Source organism: Pan troglodytes, chromosome 10 (assembly GCF_028858775.2).
Source record: "Pan troglodytes isolate AG18354 chromosome 10, NHGRI_mPanTro3-v2.0_pri, whole genome shotgun sequence".
Taxonomy (NCBI): domain Eukaryota; kingdom Metazoa; phylum Chordata; class Mammalia; order Primates; family Hominidae; genus Pan; species Pan troglodytes.
The window spans coordinates 83,254,298-83,268,512 of record NC_072408.2 but is presented as its reverse complement, the minus strand read 5'-3'; the positions used below and the strand labels follow the sequence as shown (position 1 = coordinate 83,268,512).

General features: G+C 37.7%; 1 protein-coding gene across 7 annotated transcripts in view; it reads left to right on the top strand.

The window, feature by feature from the left end:
• Positions 1–14,215, top strand: part of OSBPL8 (oxysterol binding protein like 8) — a 208,131-nt gene that overhangs the window by 69,345 nt on the left and 124,571 nt on the right. For all 7 annotated transcript variants that reach the window (XM_009425876.5, XM_509228.9, XM_063785931.1 and 4 more), the window contains exon 2: positions 2,936–3,044. In XM_009425876.5, coding sequence (XP_009424151.1) covers positions 3,003–3,044 — 42 coding nt within the window. In that variant the 5' untranslated portion in view covers positions 2,936–3,002. The remainder of the gene's footprint in view (positions 1–2,935; positions 3,045–14,215) is intronic.

Below are 14,215 nucleotides of genomic sequence, written 5' to 3'. Positions count from 1 at the left end.
TAATCTTTCCCTGACGCCCAGCCTTCTCCAACCGGATTCTTCTCTGAAGTTACACCGTCAGGCTCTTTCTGAGGTCAAGCTGCTTCTCTCCAACGTCCAGCCATAGTCCCCGACGTCCAGCAGCTTCTCCTCTCTTCAGGCTGAGTCTGGGGTCTTTATAGGCATAGGATGGGGTTGGGCAGGACAGGTCCATGGGTGGTTTAGGAAAAGGCAACATTCGAGCTGGAAAACAGGGATATAAGTTCTTGTTTTGGTCTGCCGTTTCACGCTTTTCGACTTGAGGGTGGGGCTTTTGCCAGGGACCTGCCGTTTTCTGCCTAGAATTTCTCTGTCCCCTGTCCCTGTCAATTTCAGCAGTGTTCACAGCATCTTCACCAGGAGTAGATTCTATCTTCAGAAACCACTTTCTTTGTTCATCCATAAGAAGTAAGTCCTCATTCATTCAAGTTTTGTCTTGAGATTGCAGCTATTCAGTTACATCTTCAGACTCCACTTCTAATTCTAGTTGTCTTGCTATTTTCGCCACATCAGTAGCAACTTCCTGCACTGAGGTCTTGAAATGCACAAAGTCATCCGTAAGGGTTGGAATCAGCTTCTTCCAAATTCCTGCGAATGTTGGTATTTTGACCTCCTCCTGTGACTCACAAGTGTACTTAGTGACATTTAGAATGGTGAATCTTTTCCATTAGGTTTTCAAACTTTGCCCAGATCCATCAGAGGAATCACTATCTCTGGCAGCTTATGGCCTTACTGAATATATTTCTTAAATAATAAGACATGGAAGTTAAAATTACTCCCTGATTCATGGACTGCAGAATAGATGTTGCGTTAGAGATGAAAACAACATTAATCTTTTTGTACATCTCCACCAGAACTTTTGGGTGACCAAGTGCATTGTCAGTGAGTGGTAATATTTTGAAAGGAATATTGTTTCTTAGCAGTAGTCTCAACAGTGAGCTTAAAATTTTAGTAAACCATGCTGTAAACAGATGTGCTATCATACAGGCTTTGTTGTTTTATTTATAGTGCACAGGCAGAGTGGTTACAGCATAATTCTTGAAAGGGCCCTAGAATTTTTGGAATGGTAAATGAACATTGGCTTCAACTTCAAACCACCAGCTGCATTAGCCCCTAACAAGAGAGTCAGTTTGTCCTTTGCAGCTTTGAAGTCTGGCATTGACTTCTCCTCTCTAGATATGAAAGTCCTTAATGGCATCTTCTAATAGAAGGCTATTTCGTCTATATTGAAAACCTGTTGTTTAGTGTAGCCATGTTCATCAATGATCTTAGCTAGATCTTTTGGATAACTTACTGCAGTTTCTCCAAGTAGCACTTGCTACTTCACCTTGCATTTTGATGTTATAGAGATGGCTTCTTTCCTTAAACCTCATGAACCGACCTCTGCTGACTTGAAACTTCTCTTCTGCAGCTTTCTCACCTCTCTCAGCCTGTATAGAATTGAAGAGAGTTAGGGCCTTGCCTGTATAATTAGCCTGATCTTCTATCCAGACCACTCAAACTTGCTGTATATCAGCAATAAGGCTGTTTTGCTTTCTTATTTGTGTGTTCATTGGAATAGGACTTTTAATTTCTTCCAAGAACTTTTACTTTGCATTCACAACATGGCTGTTTGGTATAAGAGGCCATGCTTCTGGCTTTTGACATGCCTTCCTCACTAAGCTTAATCATTTTTAGCTTTTGATTTAAAGTGAAATATGTGGGTCTTCCTTTTACTTGAACACTTAGAGGCCTTTTTAGTGTTATTAGTTGGACTAATTTCAATATTATTGTGACTGATGGAATAGAGAAGAGCCGGGAGAAAGAGAAAATGGGAGAATGGCAGATGGGTGGAACAGTCAAAACCTCATACATTTATCAGTTCAGTTACTTGTTTTATATGGCTGCAGTTTGTGGTGCCCCAAAATGATTACAATAGTAATATCAAGGATTATTGATCACAGATTGCTGAACAGATATTTTAATGAAAAGGTTTGAAATATTTGAGAGTTACCAAACTATGACACAGAGACACAAAGTGAGCACATGCTGTTGGAAAAGTACCGATAGACTTGCTTGCTGCAAGGCTGTCACCAACCTTCATTTTGTAAAAAAGGCAGTATCTCTTTGTGCAGTAAAGCGAAACACAGTAAAACAAGGCATGCCTGTAGATATACATATTCATGGTAAAAATGGAAATATACAGAAGCAAAGAGTATCTTATATATATAAAATGTTCCATCACTCACATTTCCCACCTTATGTGTTGTGATCCTCTTTCCAGTTTAGTATATATAGATCTACTTCATTTTTTAAAATTGCTGCATGATATTCTATTGTATGTCTGTAATATAATTTAAGAAGCTTCTAGCCATCAACATTTAAGTTGTTTCTAGTTTTTTTCATCAGATTTATTACTGTGTTGGAATTGTTTATTTATATATTTCTGGACATTTGTATATCTGTGGGGAAATTTCTAGTCTTGAAATTGCTGGATTAAAACATACATATTTTTAATTGTCCTTCAAAAAATTGTCCTGATTTATATTCTCATAACAAAAGTACATGAGAATATCTGTTTCCCCACATTCTCTCCCATGATGGATTTTAGCATACTTTTTAGTTTTTACCAATGTAATAATGAAAAACTAATTTATTTCATTAGTTGTAAGTAGATTTATGCATCCTTTCAAATTTTAGGCAGTCTCATGTTTAACCTTGCTCTTACTATTTTTCTTCACTTGGAATGTTTTTTTCTTCTTTCATTTTTCTCTGAACCTTTACCATTCTTCAAGCCCATGTCAATTTTTTTTTTAATTATTGAATTTCCAAATAACCTCAGACTAAAATGATTTTTCCCTTCTAACAAACTCAATGCTTTATTTCTACTTGTCACAGATTTATACCAGTCCTAATAAATATGATTTTCTTATTTTAGGATTTGCAGATTTACAGAATGGCTGCACATTAATGGAAAGAGAAGCATAAACCTATCTTCTTTCATTATGGAGGGAGGTTTGGCGGATGGAGAACCTGATCGAACTTCGGTGAGTAGTTCAAATATGACATAGGTTCTATCATCTGTAACTGTGAAGTGTTTGATGTAAGCTAGGGTTTTGTTTTTAAAATATATTAAAAACAAACTTTTAAAAAGTATTTTTAAAATAATGCTTTAACTCCTTGAGAATTACAGATACTTTAAATGATATGAAAATTACAGATAGCTAGCTAGGCATGGTGGCTCACACCTGTAATCCTAGAACTTTGGGAGGCCGAGATGGGTGGATTACCTGAGCTCAGGAGTTCAAGACCAGCCTGGGCAACAATGGCGAAACCCTGTCTCTACTAAAAATACAAAAATTAGCCAGGTGTGGTGGCACATGCCTGTAGTCCCAGTTACTCGGGAGGCTGAGGCACGAGAATTGCTTGAACTTGGGAGGTGGAGGTTGCAGTAAGCCAAGATAGCGCCTCTGCACTCCAGCCTGGGCGACAAAGTCAGACTCGGTCTCTAAAAAAAAAAAAAAAAAAAAAAATGAAAATTACAAATAGCTTAAAGTTTGTTGGAGCACACCAGTTTTCTGATATTTCTGCTCCATCCTCCTCCTCTTATTTTACCTATCCTTCCAGCCATATAGTGAAAGACATACTGATAGAATAATTTGTTTTCTCCCAAAACCTCTTTGTCTTAAGTGAAATCAAGAGAATGTTAACATTTGAGGAAATTAAATGCCTCCAAATCTCAAATCACATGCAGCTATGAGTAATAGTGGGAATGAAACAGTTAAAATAAGAGCAATTGCCATATATATTCTTTTTATAAAAATATAAAGATTTAATAAACATTTCTGCCCTGTGATCATAATTGAATTCTGAAATTAAACAAGTAGTGGGTAGCAGGAAAAGTATACCTTACCCAATACATTTAAAAAAAATCACTAGTAGGATGGACTAAATGATGATTTGTCATTTTTTTCTCACTGTACAAAAAGATTTTACTCCAGAATAATTTCATTTTCAATTCTCTTGTTGCATTTTGAGTGACTCCATTATATATTGATGTATAGAGTCTTAGAAATATTTCTGTTACCTAAAGTAAAGGTGCCCCCTTCAGTAAAATGTAGTCAGCTGGTAGCTTTATCATTAGTTAGGTGGTAGATTCTTTAACAAATTTACATTGTTGGAATAAGGTAGAGCCCAACTTTTATGTCTTTTATATTGCTATGGAATTGAGAGTCACTATTAGATTGAGGTGTTTGTAAATTTTAGTTTAGTGAATGTCCTTTGTTCAGGCTCCAGTGTAGGAACAGTCTAATGATTGATAGCAAAATGCAGTTTTGCTGACTAATATTAACTTGGTCCCAGCCTTTCTTGAATTCCTGGTTCAGTCTTGTTTGGGGTTCTTAAATGATCAAAAAAAGTTAAACTTTAAAATAAATTGTTAGTAGAGAAGAAAATGGGTGTGGAAATTCTTGGCTTATGAAGAAGGCTGTTGTCACATTGATTTAAATGAAAAACGGATGGTAAGTTACCTTATTTTTACTATAATTTCAGAAGAAAAGTTAATATTAAGCCTTGTCTGTAGAACTTAATGTTTATTTTATGATAAACTTTACCTTTTTTTATATCTAATGGACTTAGATTCTTTCAACTCAAATACTTTTGGTCTTCTAGTGATATTAAAAATATCAGTTGCTGTTTTTAAGTGTATGCTTTGTTAGACTGTCCTCATAACAGCTATTAAAGGTAGATATTTGTTTATCCTCACTTTCAGAGGTAGGGAAATAGGCTCAGAGAGGTTAATTATCTTCTCTAAGACTTCACAGCTTAAGCGATAGAACTGAAATCTGTCTGTCTCTGAATACTTTACTACTAAGATGTTGACTACATACCTATATTTCTGAATAAAGTGTCTTAAAATTTGTTGTTACTTTTCAAAGTATGTATCCAAGTAAATGTTATTACATTTTATTACCAGACTCCTTTGGCTAAAGTAATAAAGTTTTAGTCATTTCTGGAGTGCGGTGGCGTGATCTCTGCTCACCGCAACCTCCGCCTCCTGGTTCAAGCAATTCTCCTACCTCAGCCTCCTGAGTAGCTGGGATTACAGGCATGTGCCACCACGCTTGGCTAATTTTTTGTATTTGTAGTAGGGACAGGGTTTCTCCATGTTGGTCAGGATGGTCTCAAACTCCCAACTTCAGATGATCCACCTGCCTCAGCGTCCCAAAGTGCTGGGATTACAGGCGTGAGCTACTGCGCCCGGTCTTAGTCATTTACTATTCCAAATTTTGTTGATATTGAGAAGTTAAAAGTTGTTTGAAAAGTAGTGAGAGGCCGGGCACGGTGCGTCACACCTGTAATCCCAGCACTTTGGGAGGCTGAGGCGGGTGGATCACCTGAGGTCAGGAGCTCGAGACCAGCCTGGCCAGCATGATGAAACCCTGTCTCTACTAAAAATACAAAAAAATTAGCCGGACGTGGTGGCAGGCACCTGTAATCCCAGCTACCGAGGAGGCTGAGGCAGGAGAATCGCTTGAACCTGGGAGGCAGAGGTTGCAGTGAGCTGATATCGCGCCACTGCACTCTAGCCTGGGCAACAAGAGCGAAACTCCGTCTCAAAAAAATAATAGAAATAACAAGTAGTGAGAACAGTTTTTCTTTTCTTGTTCATTAGGTTCCTTCTGTGAAATATTATAGCTAATTTTAGAGAAAATAATACCAATAATTTCAGTGTAAACTACTGAAATATTCTGTATTTGAAACTAACGTTGAGGTCCACTTTTGAGTTAACTATAAAATAATCACCTTTGAACTGCTTGGTCTAAGCTAGTTACTGTTTAGATCTGGGAGAAGTGGATCAGAACATGAGCTCTGTAAGACATTTAGTAGCTACATGTTAAAATCTGAGCCCTGTCACTTAGTTGTATGACTTGGGTAGTAAATTCTCCAGGTTTCTAGTTTCCTTATAAATAGAGATAATTGTAATATCTACCTCCCAAAGTTATTTTCAATATTAATTGAGAAAATATGTCTATGAAGTGCCTATTACAAGGCTACACATACGTAAACATCCATTAAATAAAAGCAACTGTTTTTATTGTTATTATAACTATTAATATTAAGCCTTCTCTACAAAAAGATAAATAATTAAAAGTCAGGAGAAGCCTGTGAAGATTCAGTGATTGCTCCACACTAGAGTAGTTGGAGAAGCTTTCTTAAGAGAACATAAACTTTGAATTGCACATGAACGTAGGGATCATAGGATTGAAAATGAGCAAGGAAAGCATGCCAGGTGAGAGAATAGCAAGAGGCAAGGCTAAATAGGGAATTAATTGCTCAGTTTATTCAGGGTATAATTAGTAAAAAATATTAAGGCAGGATGGAAGGAAGTGAGTGATGTTTAGAGGAATAATGATGGATATGCCAGATAGAGACCAAATTTATGGAAGGCTTTGAGTGCTAGACCAGGGATTTTGGATTTGATTCTGCAAGTAATGGTTTGTCATTTAGTATTTTTATGTAGATGAATCTGAAAGCAGTGTATAAAATGATTTGGAGGAGTGAATATTAAGAGAGTATTACAAGGCCGGGCTCAGTGGCTCACGCCTGTAATCTCAGCACTTCGGGAGGCCGAGGCGTACAGATCACCTAAGGTCAGGAGTTCAAAACCAGCCTGGCCAACATGGTGAAACCCCATCTCTACTAAAAATACAAAAATTAGCCAGGTGGCGTGGCGGGCACCTGTAATCCCAGCTACCCGGGAGGCTGAGACATGAGAATTGTCTGAAGTCGGGAGGCTGAAGTTGCAGTGAGCTGAGATCATGCCATTGCACTCCAGCCTGGGTGACAAGAGTGAAACGCTGTCTCAAAAAAAAAAAAAAAGACTATTACAGTGATCTTGGGGTGAGGTTGTGGAAGAAATCTGACTTTATTATTCATTTGCTTTCCTTCTTGAACATAATACAAATTTTTTTTTATTGAGACAGAGTCTCGCTCTGTTGCCCAGGTTGGAGTGCAGTGGCATGGTCTCGGCTCACTGGAACCTCCATCTCCCTGATTCAAGCAGTTTGCCTGCCTCAGCCTCCCGAGTAGCTGGGATTACAGGTGCACGCCACCACGCCAGGCTAATTTTTTTGCATTTTTAGTAGAGACGGGGTTTCACCATGTTGGCCAGATGGTCTGGAACTCCTGACCTCAGGCTATCCATCTGCCTCAGCCTCCCAAAGTGCTAGGATTACAGACATGAGCCACTGCAGCCAGCCAATACGATATGTTATTTTTTGAGACAGAGTCTTGCTCTGTCACCCAGGCTGGAGTGCAGTGGCATAATCTCGGCTCACTGCAACCTCCGTCTCCCGGGTTCACACCATTCTTCTGTCTCAGCCTCCTGAGTAGCTGGGACTACAGGTGAGCGCCACCATGCCCGGCTAATTTTTGTATTTTTAGTAGAGACAGGGTTTCACCATATTGGCCAGGCTGGTCTTGAACTGCTGACCTCATGATCCGCCTGCCTCGGCCTCCTAAAGTGCTGGGATTACAGGCATGAGCCACCGTGCCCTGCCCAATACTATATATTTTTAAAACACGTTTGCTCACTTGTTATTCTAGTTGCATATGGTTCTATTTTTCTGGTAGTGCTGTTTGTCTTAGATGGCAGGTACTAAAAAGTATAGATTAAATCTATCTTTCTATATGTGGTACTTATATGCCACACAACATGAGAATACTTTTTAATATATGTCTTAAACTATCTTTTGAAAGTTTACAGTTTTCACTCTAGAAATTAACTGCTCAAAATGCTTTAAAGAGTCAAAGTTTTATGACCTGATTGAGGTAGACTAAAGAAGTGAAATATCTTTGTAGATTAGAGAAAATTGAATATGTTCCTCAACTTAAGGATAGTCACTCTATCTTGATTTTTTTTTTTTGAAACGGAGTTTCGCTCTTGTTGCCCAGGCTGGAGTCCAATGGCACGATCTTGGCCCACTGCAACCTCTGCCTCCTGGGTTCAAGCAATTCTCCTGCCCCAGCCTCCCAAGTAGCTGGGATTACAGGCATGCGCCACCACGCCCGGCTAATTTTGTATTTTTAGTAGAGACAGGGTTTCTCCATGTTGGTCAGGCTGGTCTCGAACTCCCGACCTCAAGTAATCCGCCCGCCTTAGCCTCCCAAAGTGTTGCGATTACAGGCGTGAGCCACTGCACCCGGCCTATCTTTTGAAGTATTTCCGAAGTATTATTTCTTTTATCTCTTGAAGCAAAGGAAACTGCTTCATAAGTTTTATTAGAGGGCAAAATCTTTTATTGTATTAAAAATTGATTTTATAAATGATTTTTTAGAAGAAAGCAACAATTTAAAAAATATGTATGAATCTTTTTTATGCTCTCAGTTGAGAAAATCTTTAAGATTCTAATTCAGGTTGGGTACCTTGAATCCAAAAGCTTTCTGAAGTGGAAGGAACTGCAAAAATGATTTAGTTCAGCAATTCTTAGAATATAGTCAATGAGTGTCTTCCTGGAGAGCCTAGAGATGATCCAACTTCCTGTAACTGATTTTTACATACTAGGTGAGTTATTCATAATTTAGATTTGGTGATCATAAAGTAAAATTGCTGTGTTATTAGAGTTTATTCAAAGCCTTAAATCGTATTCTAAGAAGCCCAGCTATCTATAAAAATTAGCAACATTTTAGAGCTTGTGCATGCAAATTAATGGAATTACACCACTTTTTGCTACAGCAAGTATTATTTTGAGTGGGTCACAGTTTTAAAATATTGCTGTTTTTGTCCTGTTATAAATACTATTAGATTAACTTCATTATTATGATTATTGATTTAGTGTATTATGTGGTGTTAGTGATAGCATCTTTCTAACAATAGTATTCACATTTTTTTTATTTTTAAATTTTTGGCAGAGACAGGGTCTTGCTCCGTTGCCCAGGCTGGACTGTAGTCGTGTGATCCTAGCTCACTGCAGCCTTGAATTCCTGGGCTTAAGTGATCCTCCCACCTCAGCCTCCAGAGTAGCTTGGACTACAGGCCTGCCCCACTCTGTCTGGCTAATTTCTAAATTTTTTTTTAATAGACGCAGGGTCTTGCTATGTTTCCCAGGCTGTAACAACAATAGTTTTTTATGTACAACTTCCCAATAATTGGCCTCTAAGGCATTTGTGCATTCAAGTTTAATGATAATTTATCCATATGCCAATTACTAATCCTCTGAAAGTATTGTTGTACAATAGCACTTCTTTAAATTTTACCGTTGGTCGTTGTGCTCTTATCCTATTGCGACTGTAACAAATTGCCACAGATTTAGAGGCTCAAAACAACACAAATTTATTCTCTTAGCAGTTCTGGAAGTCAGAAATCTAAAAGCAAAGTGTTAGCAGGGTTGTTTTCCTTCTGAAGACTCTGAGGGAAGAATCCATTTTCTTGCTTTTATCAGTATCTAGAGAATGCATTCATTTTTTTGGCTCATGGCCCCTTCCTTGTATCACTTCAACCTTTGTCTTTTGTTATCACATACCCTGCTGCTCATTTAGGCCCTCTTGCTTCCTCTTATAAGGATACTTATGACTACATTGAGCTCAGTTACATAACCCACTCAGAAAATCAGATAACTGCCCTATATCAAGATCCTTAACCTAATCACATCTGCAGAGCCCCTTTCACTACAGAAGGTAACATTCACAGCTTCCAGGGATTAGGGTGTGGACATCTTTGGGAGGCCATTATTCTTTCCTCCAGAGCCAGTATTAACCTCTGGTGTAACCTAACCTATTGGAAGTGGGTCCTGTTGTTGGATAACCCAAAGTCTGTGGTCTGCCCAGGCATCTAACCTGAGGAGTTGCCAGCTAGATTGAAGTCCTAAATAATGAAAATTCTTAAGTTGTAGGGATCTCCTTATGTAAAGTTAAAATAACTGTGAAGATTTTAGTCACCAGTTTATTACTTACATTCTTATTTTCTCATGTTAAAATAACTTCATCTTCCCAACAGCTGCTTGCTAACTCTTAACAGTTTGTATTAATCATACATACAAGATTGTTAATAGAAGTTATTCTTGAACTGAAATGGAGTAGTAGAACGTATCCCAATATACCCGTTACTCATCTTCAACAATTATCAACTTGGGTTGACATTGTTTCATCTATACTCCCACCTTCCTAAGCCAGAGTTTTTGAACAAATCTTAGATAAATCATTGTATTCATAAGTATTTACTGTCCGTATATATCTCCAAAATATAAAGACTTTAAAACTTTGATCATAAATACATTATTCCTAAAAATTAATAACTCTTTAGTCAGATAATTATTCAGTGCCTGCACTTCCCTAGTTCTCTCATATTCTTTTTTTTTTTTTTTTTTTTGAGATGGAGTTTCACTCTTGTTGCCCAGGCTGGAGTGCAACGGTGCGATCTCGGCTCACTGCAACCTCTGCCTCCTGGGTTCAAGCGATTCTCCTGCCTCAGCCTCCCGAGTAGCTGGGATTACAGGCATGCGCCACCATGCCTGGCTAATTTTTGTATTTTTAGTAGAGACAGAGTTTCTCCGTGTTGGTTATGGTGGTCTTGAACTCCCGACCTCAGGTGATCCGCCAGCCTCGGCTTCCCAAAGTGCTGGGATTACAGGCATGAGCCACCGCGCCCGGCCTCTCATATTCTTTTTATAGTAGGTTGTTGTGTTGGACTTAGTTGATAAGTCACAAGTCTTTTTGAATCTTTTAAATCTCTCTGATATCTGTTAATTTTTACCTTTCAATGTATTGAAAAAACACGATAGTTTATTCTGTGGAGTTTTCTACAATATGAGTTTTCCCCTCATGGTGATGTTTAAGGTGTTCATCAGTCCCTTATATTTCCTGCAAGTTGGTTGTTAGAATTAGAGGCTTGCACAGATCAAGGTTCAAATTTTTTTTGACAATAATGATGTATAAATGGTGTTGTATGTAACCGTCAGGAGGCACATAATGTCTGATTCTCTCTCTTTATGTGGTAATAGCAACCATTGATGATCATTGCCTAGATCTGTTAGTTCGATAGTGGTATACCTTAGAATTCTAATTGGGTTAGAAAAGTGGAGGCTGGAAAGAATGATTATGACTAGTCTGTACCTTTTGAGCAAGCAAACCAATCAACATACATTTTTTTAATGCAATAAAAATCTATTTTAATTTTTAAAAAAATTTTGTGTGCATGTAGTGGGTGGATATATTTATGGGATATATGGGATGTTTTGATACAGGCGTGTAGTGCGTAATGATCACATGGATGATGGGGTATCCATCCCCTTAAGCTTTTATCCTTTGTGTTACAATCCAATTATACTCGTTTAGTTATTTTAAAATGTACAATCCAATCTACATTTTGTTAGGTATTTTGTCTTTTGCCACTTTATAGCTTTATTGAAACTTCTATTAAAGGGAGACATTTAGAAAAGGTCAAAATAATTTGATAGGTATACTTTGTTATACTGAGACAGAGTCTCGCTCTGTCGCCCAGGCTGGAGTGCAGTGGCATGATCCTGGGTTCATGCCATTCTCCTGCCTCAGCCTCCCGAGCAGCTGGGACTACAGGCGCCTGCCATCACACCCGGCTAATTTTTTGTATTTTTAGTAGAGACAGAGTTTCACCCTGTTAGCCAGGATGGTCTCGATCTCCTGACCTCGTGATCCACCCGCCTCGGCCTCCCAAAGTGCTGGGATTACAGGTGTGAGCCACTGTGCCCGGCCTGTTACACTTTGTTTACATCTCCATTACTTTAACTTCTGAAAGTTTTGTTAGCAGTACTTAAATATTTGTAATTGTTTGAACTTCCTAAGTGTGAATATATTGCTCAGTATTACCTATTGTGTGAGTACTAAAGATTCCATCTCATTATGTCGTTTTTCTTTTTTTTTTTCTTACCTTATTAGATGGTTATTCTTGTTAGAGGCTTGAGTAATGTAAAAATCATTCAGGTATATAATTGGACTCTGTAGTAAATTTGGGGAGCCTCATTGGAGAAAGCGTTAGCTTTTTAAAAGAAAGAGAAATAACCAGTGGCATACAGAATGTAACAGCAGAATTCCCAGCCACACATCTTTTGTGTTTCTATTATTCTTGGAGATTTTCTTAAAGTGGGTTCCCAGGACTCTGAGACTCTCTAAGACCCTTTCAGAGAATCTGTGAGGGGTAAAAATTATTTTTTTTTGTAATAATACCATGGTACTTTATATTATTTGTCTTTTTTATCCTCATAAGGGCACAGTAGAACTTTCCAGAGACCACATAAAACATGATGTCATTGCTCTGGTGGCTACTGGAGGGTGTGTTTGTGAATTCTTTTTTTTTAGATGGAGTCTCACTCTGTTGCCTAGGCTGGAGTGCAGAGGCGCAATCTCAGCTCACTGAAGCCTCTGCCTCCCAGGTTCAAGCAATTCTTCTACCTCAGCCTTCGGAGTAGCTGGGATTACAGGCGCACCACCATGCCTGGCTAAGTTTTGTATTTTTAGTAGAGATGGAGTTTCACCATGTTGGCCAGGCTGATCCCAAACTCCTGACCTCAGGTGATCCACCCTCCTCAGCCTCCCAGAATGCTGGGATTACAGGTGTGAGCCACCACGCCCGGCCATGAATTCTTTTGTTTTCAATTTTTTTTTTTAGTTTAATTTTTTCTAAGATATATATATTTTTAAATAAACTTTGTTTTAGAACAGTATTAGGTTTACAGAAAAATTGTAAAGATAATAGAGTTCCCATATATGTTGTACCCCCCCTTCGCCTATTAGGAACATCTTATATTAGTGTGGTACATGTGATGTAATTGATGAACTCATGTTGATACATTATTAACAGAAATCCATACTTGATTCAGATTTACTTAGTTTTTACGTAATGTCCTTTTTATGTTCCAGGATCCAATTCAGGACGTCACGTTACATTTAGTTCTCGTGTTTCCTCGTGTTCTTCTTGATTATGACCGTGTGTCAGACTTTCTTTGTTTCGAATGAACCTTGACTGTTTAGAGGGCTACTGGTTAGTTATTTTACATAGTATCCCTGAACTGGAATTTGTTTGATATGTTTTTCATGATTAGACTAAGTTTAATGGATTTTGAGAAGGAAGACCACAGAGATAAAGTGCCGTTTTCATCACATCATACCAAGGGTATATTCTGTCAGCATAACTTATTTTTGCTGTTGACCGTGATCACCTGGCTGAGGTGGTTAGTAAATTTCCCATTAAATTTGTTTTTAATTCAGAAAATATTACTAGGCATAATCCACATATACAATAGCTCTTTGGAGTCTTCAACAGTTTCTAAGAGTATAAAGGAAACTCGAGACCCAAAAGTTTGAGTTGGTCATCTAAGCCTTAAGCAACTAACACTTTAAGAAAGAATAATTGACAGCTGCCTGATATGACAAAAGGAACCAAGAAGATGAGGTTTGGGGGTGGGAGAGCAGAAGAAAGAATTGACAGGGCCTTTAAGAATAAGGGAGTGATACCAAGATAAACTCTGGCTTTTTTATAACTCTGCTTTATGTTGAGACAGGACCTCTACCTTTCAGCAGTTTTTTGACTTTGTTTCTTTCTTTTCTCATTTGGTCATTTAACAGATATTTGTTGAATGTCTGCTTACTTTTCATTAGTTTTAATATTTTGTCTGATTCATATCATCTGCAAATAATAGGTTTTTTTCCCTTTTTCTTCCATTCCTTATACAGTTGAGGCTGTGGTTTTATGAATGTATGTCTGGCGATGAGACTTGGGAAGTCTTTTCTAGAAAGGTATTCATTCTGTGTAGGTTTTCAGAATTATTTAAAATTTAGTGTTCTGTTACTATTTAAATCTTTTATGCTTTCCTTTTGCATCTCTTATTTTGTGAATGTGGCACTTCTGTTTCATTCTTTCATCTTGCTTAACTTATGTATATTTTCCATCTTTTTTCTTCCTGATGACTTCTTTTTGAATTACTTGATCATTCTTCTAGCTCATTAATTTATTATTGGATCATATTCATTTTGCTTTTCAAGCCTACTATATTTTATTTCTCTATAATATTTTTATACCCAGTATTATCAGCTTTAAAAATATTTGCTTGTTCATGCTTCAGTTTTATAATATCCTCATTTATCTTAAACATGTTTATTAAGTTTTTGATTAGTTTGGTTCACTGATTTTCTTTTCTTTCACCAAGATTGTTCAGTTTGTTGTCTTTCACAGCACTTGGGCTCC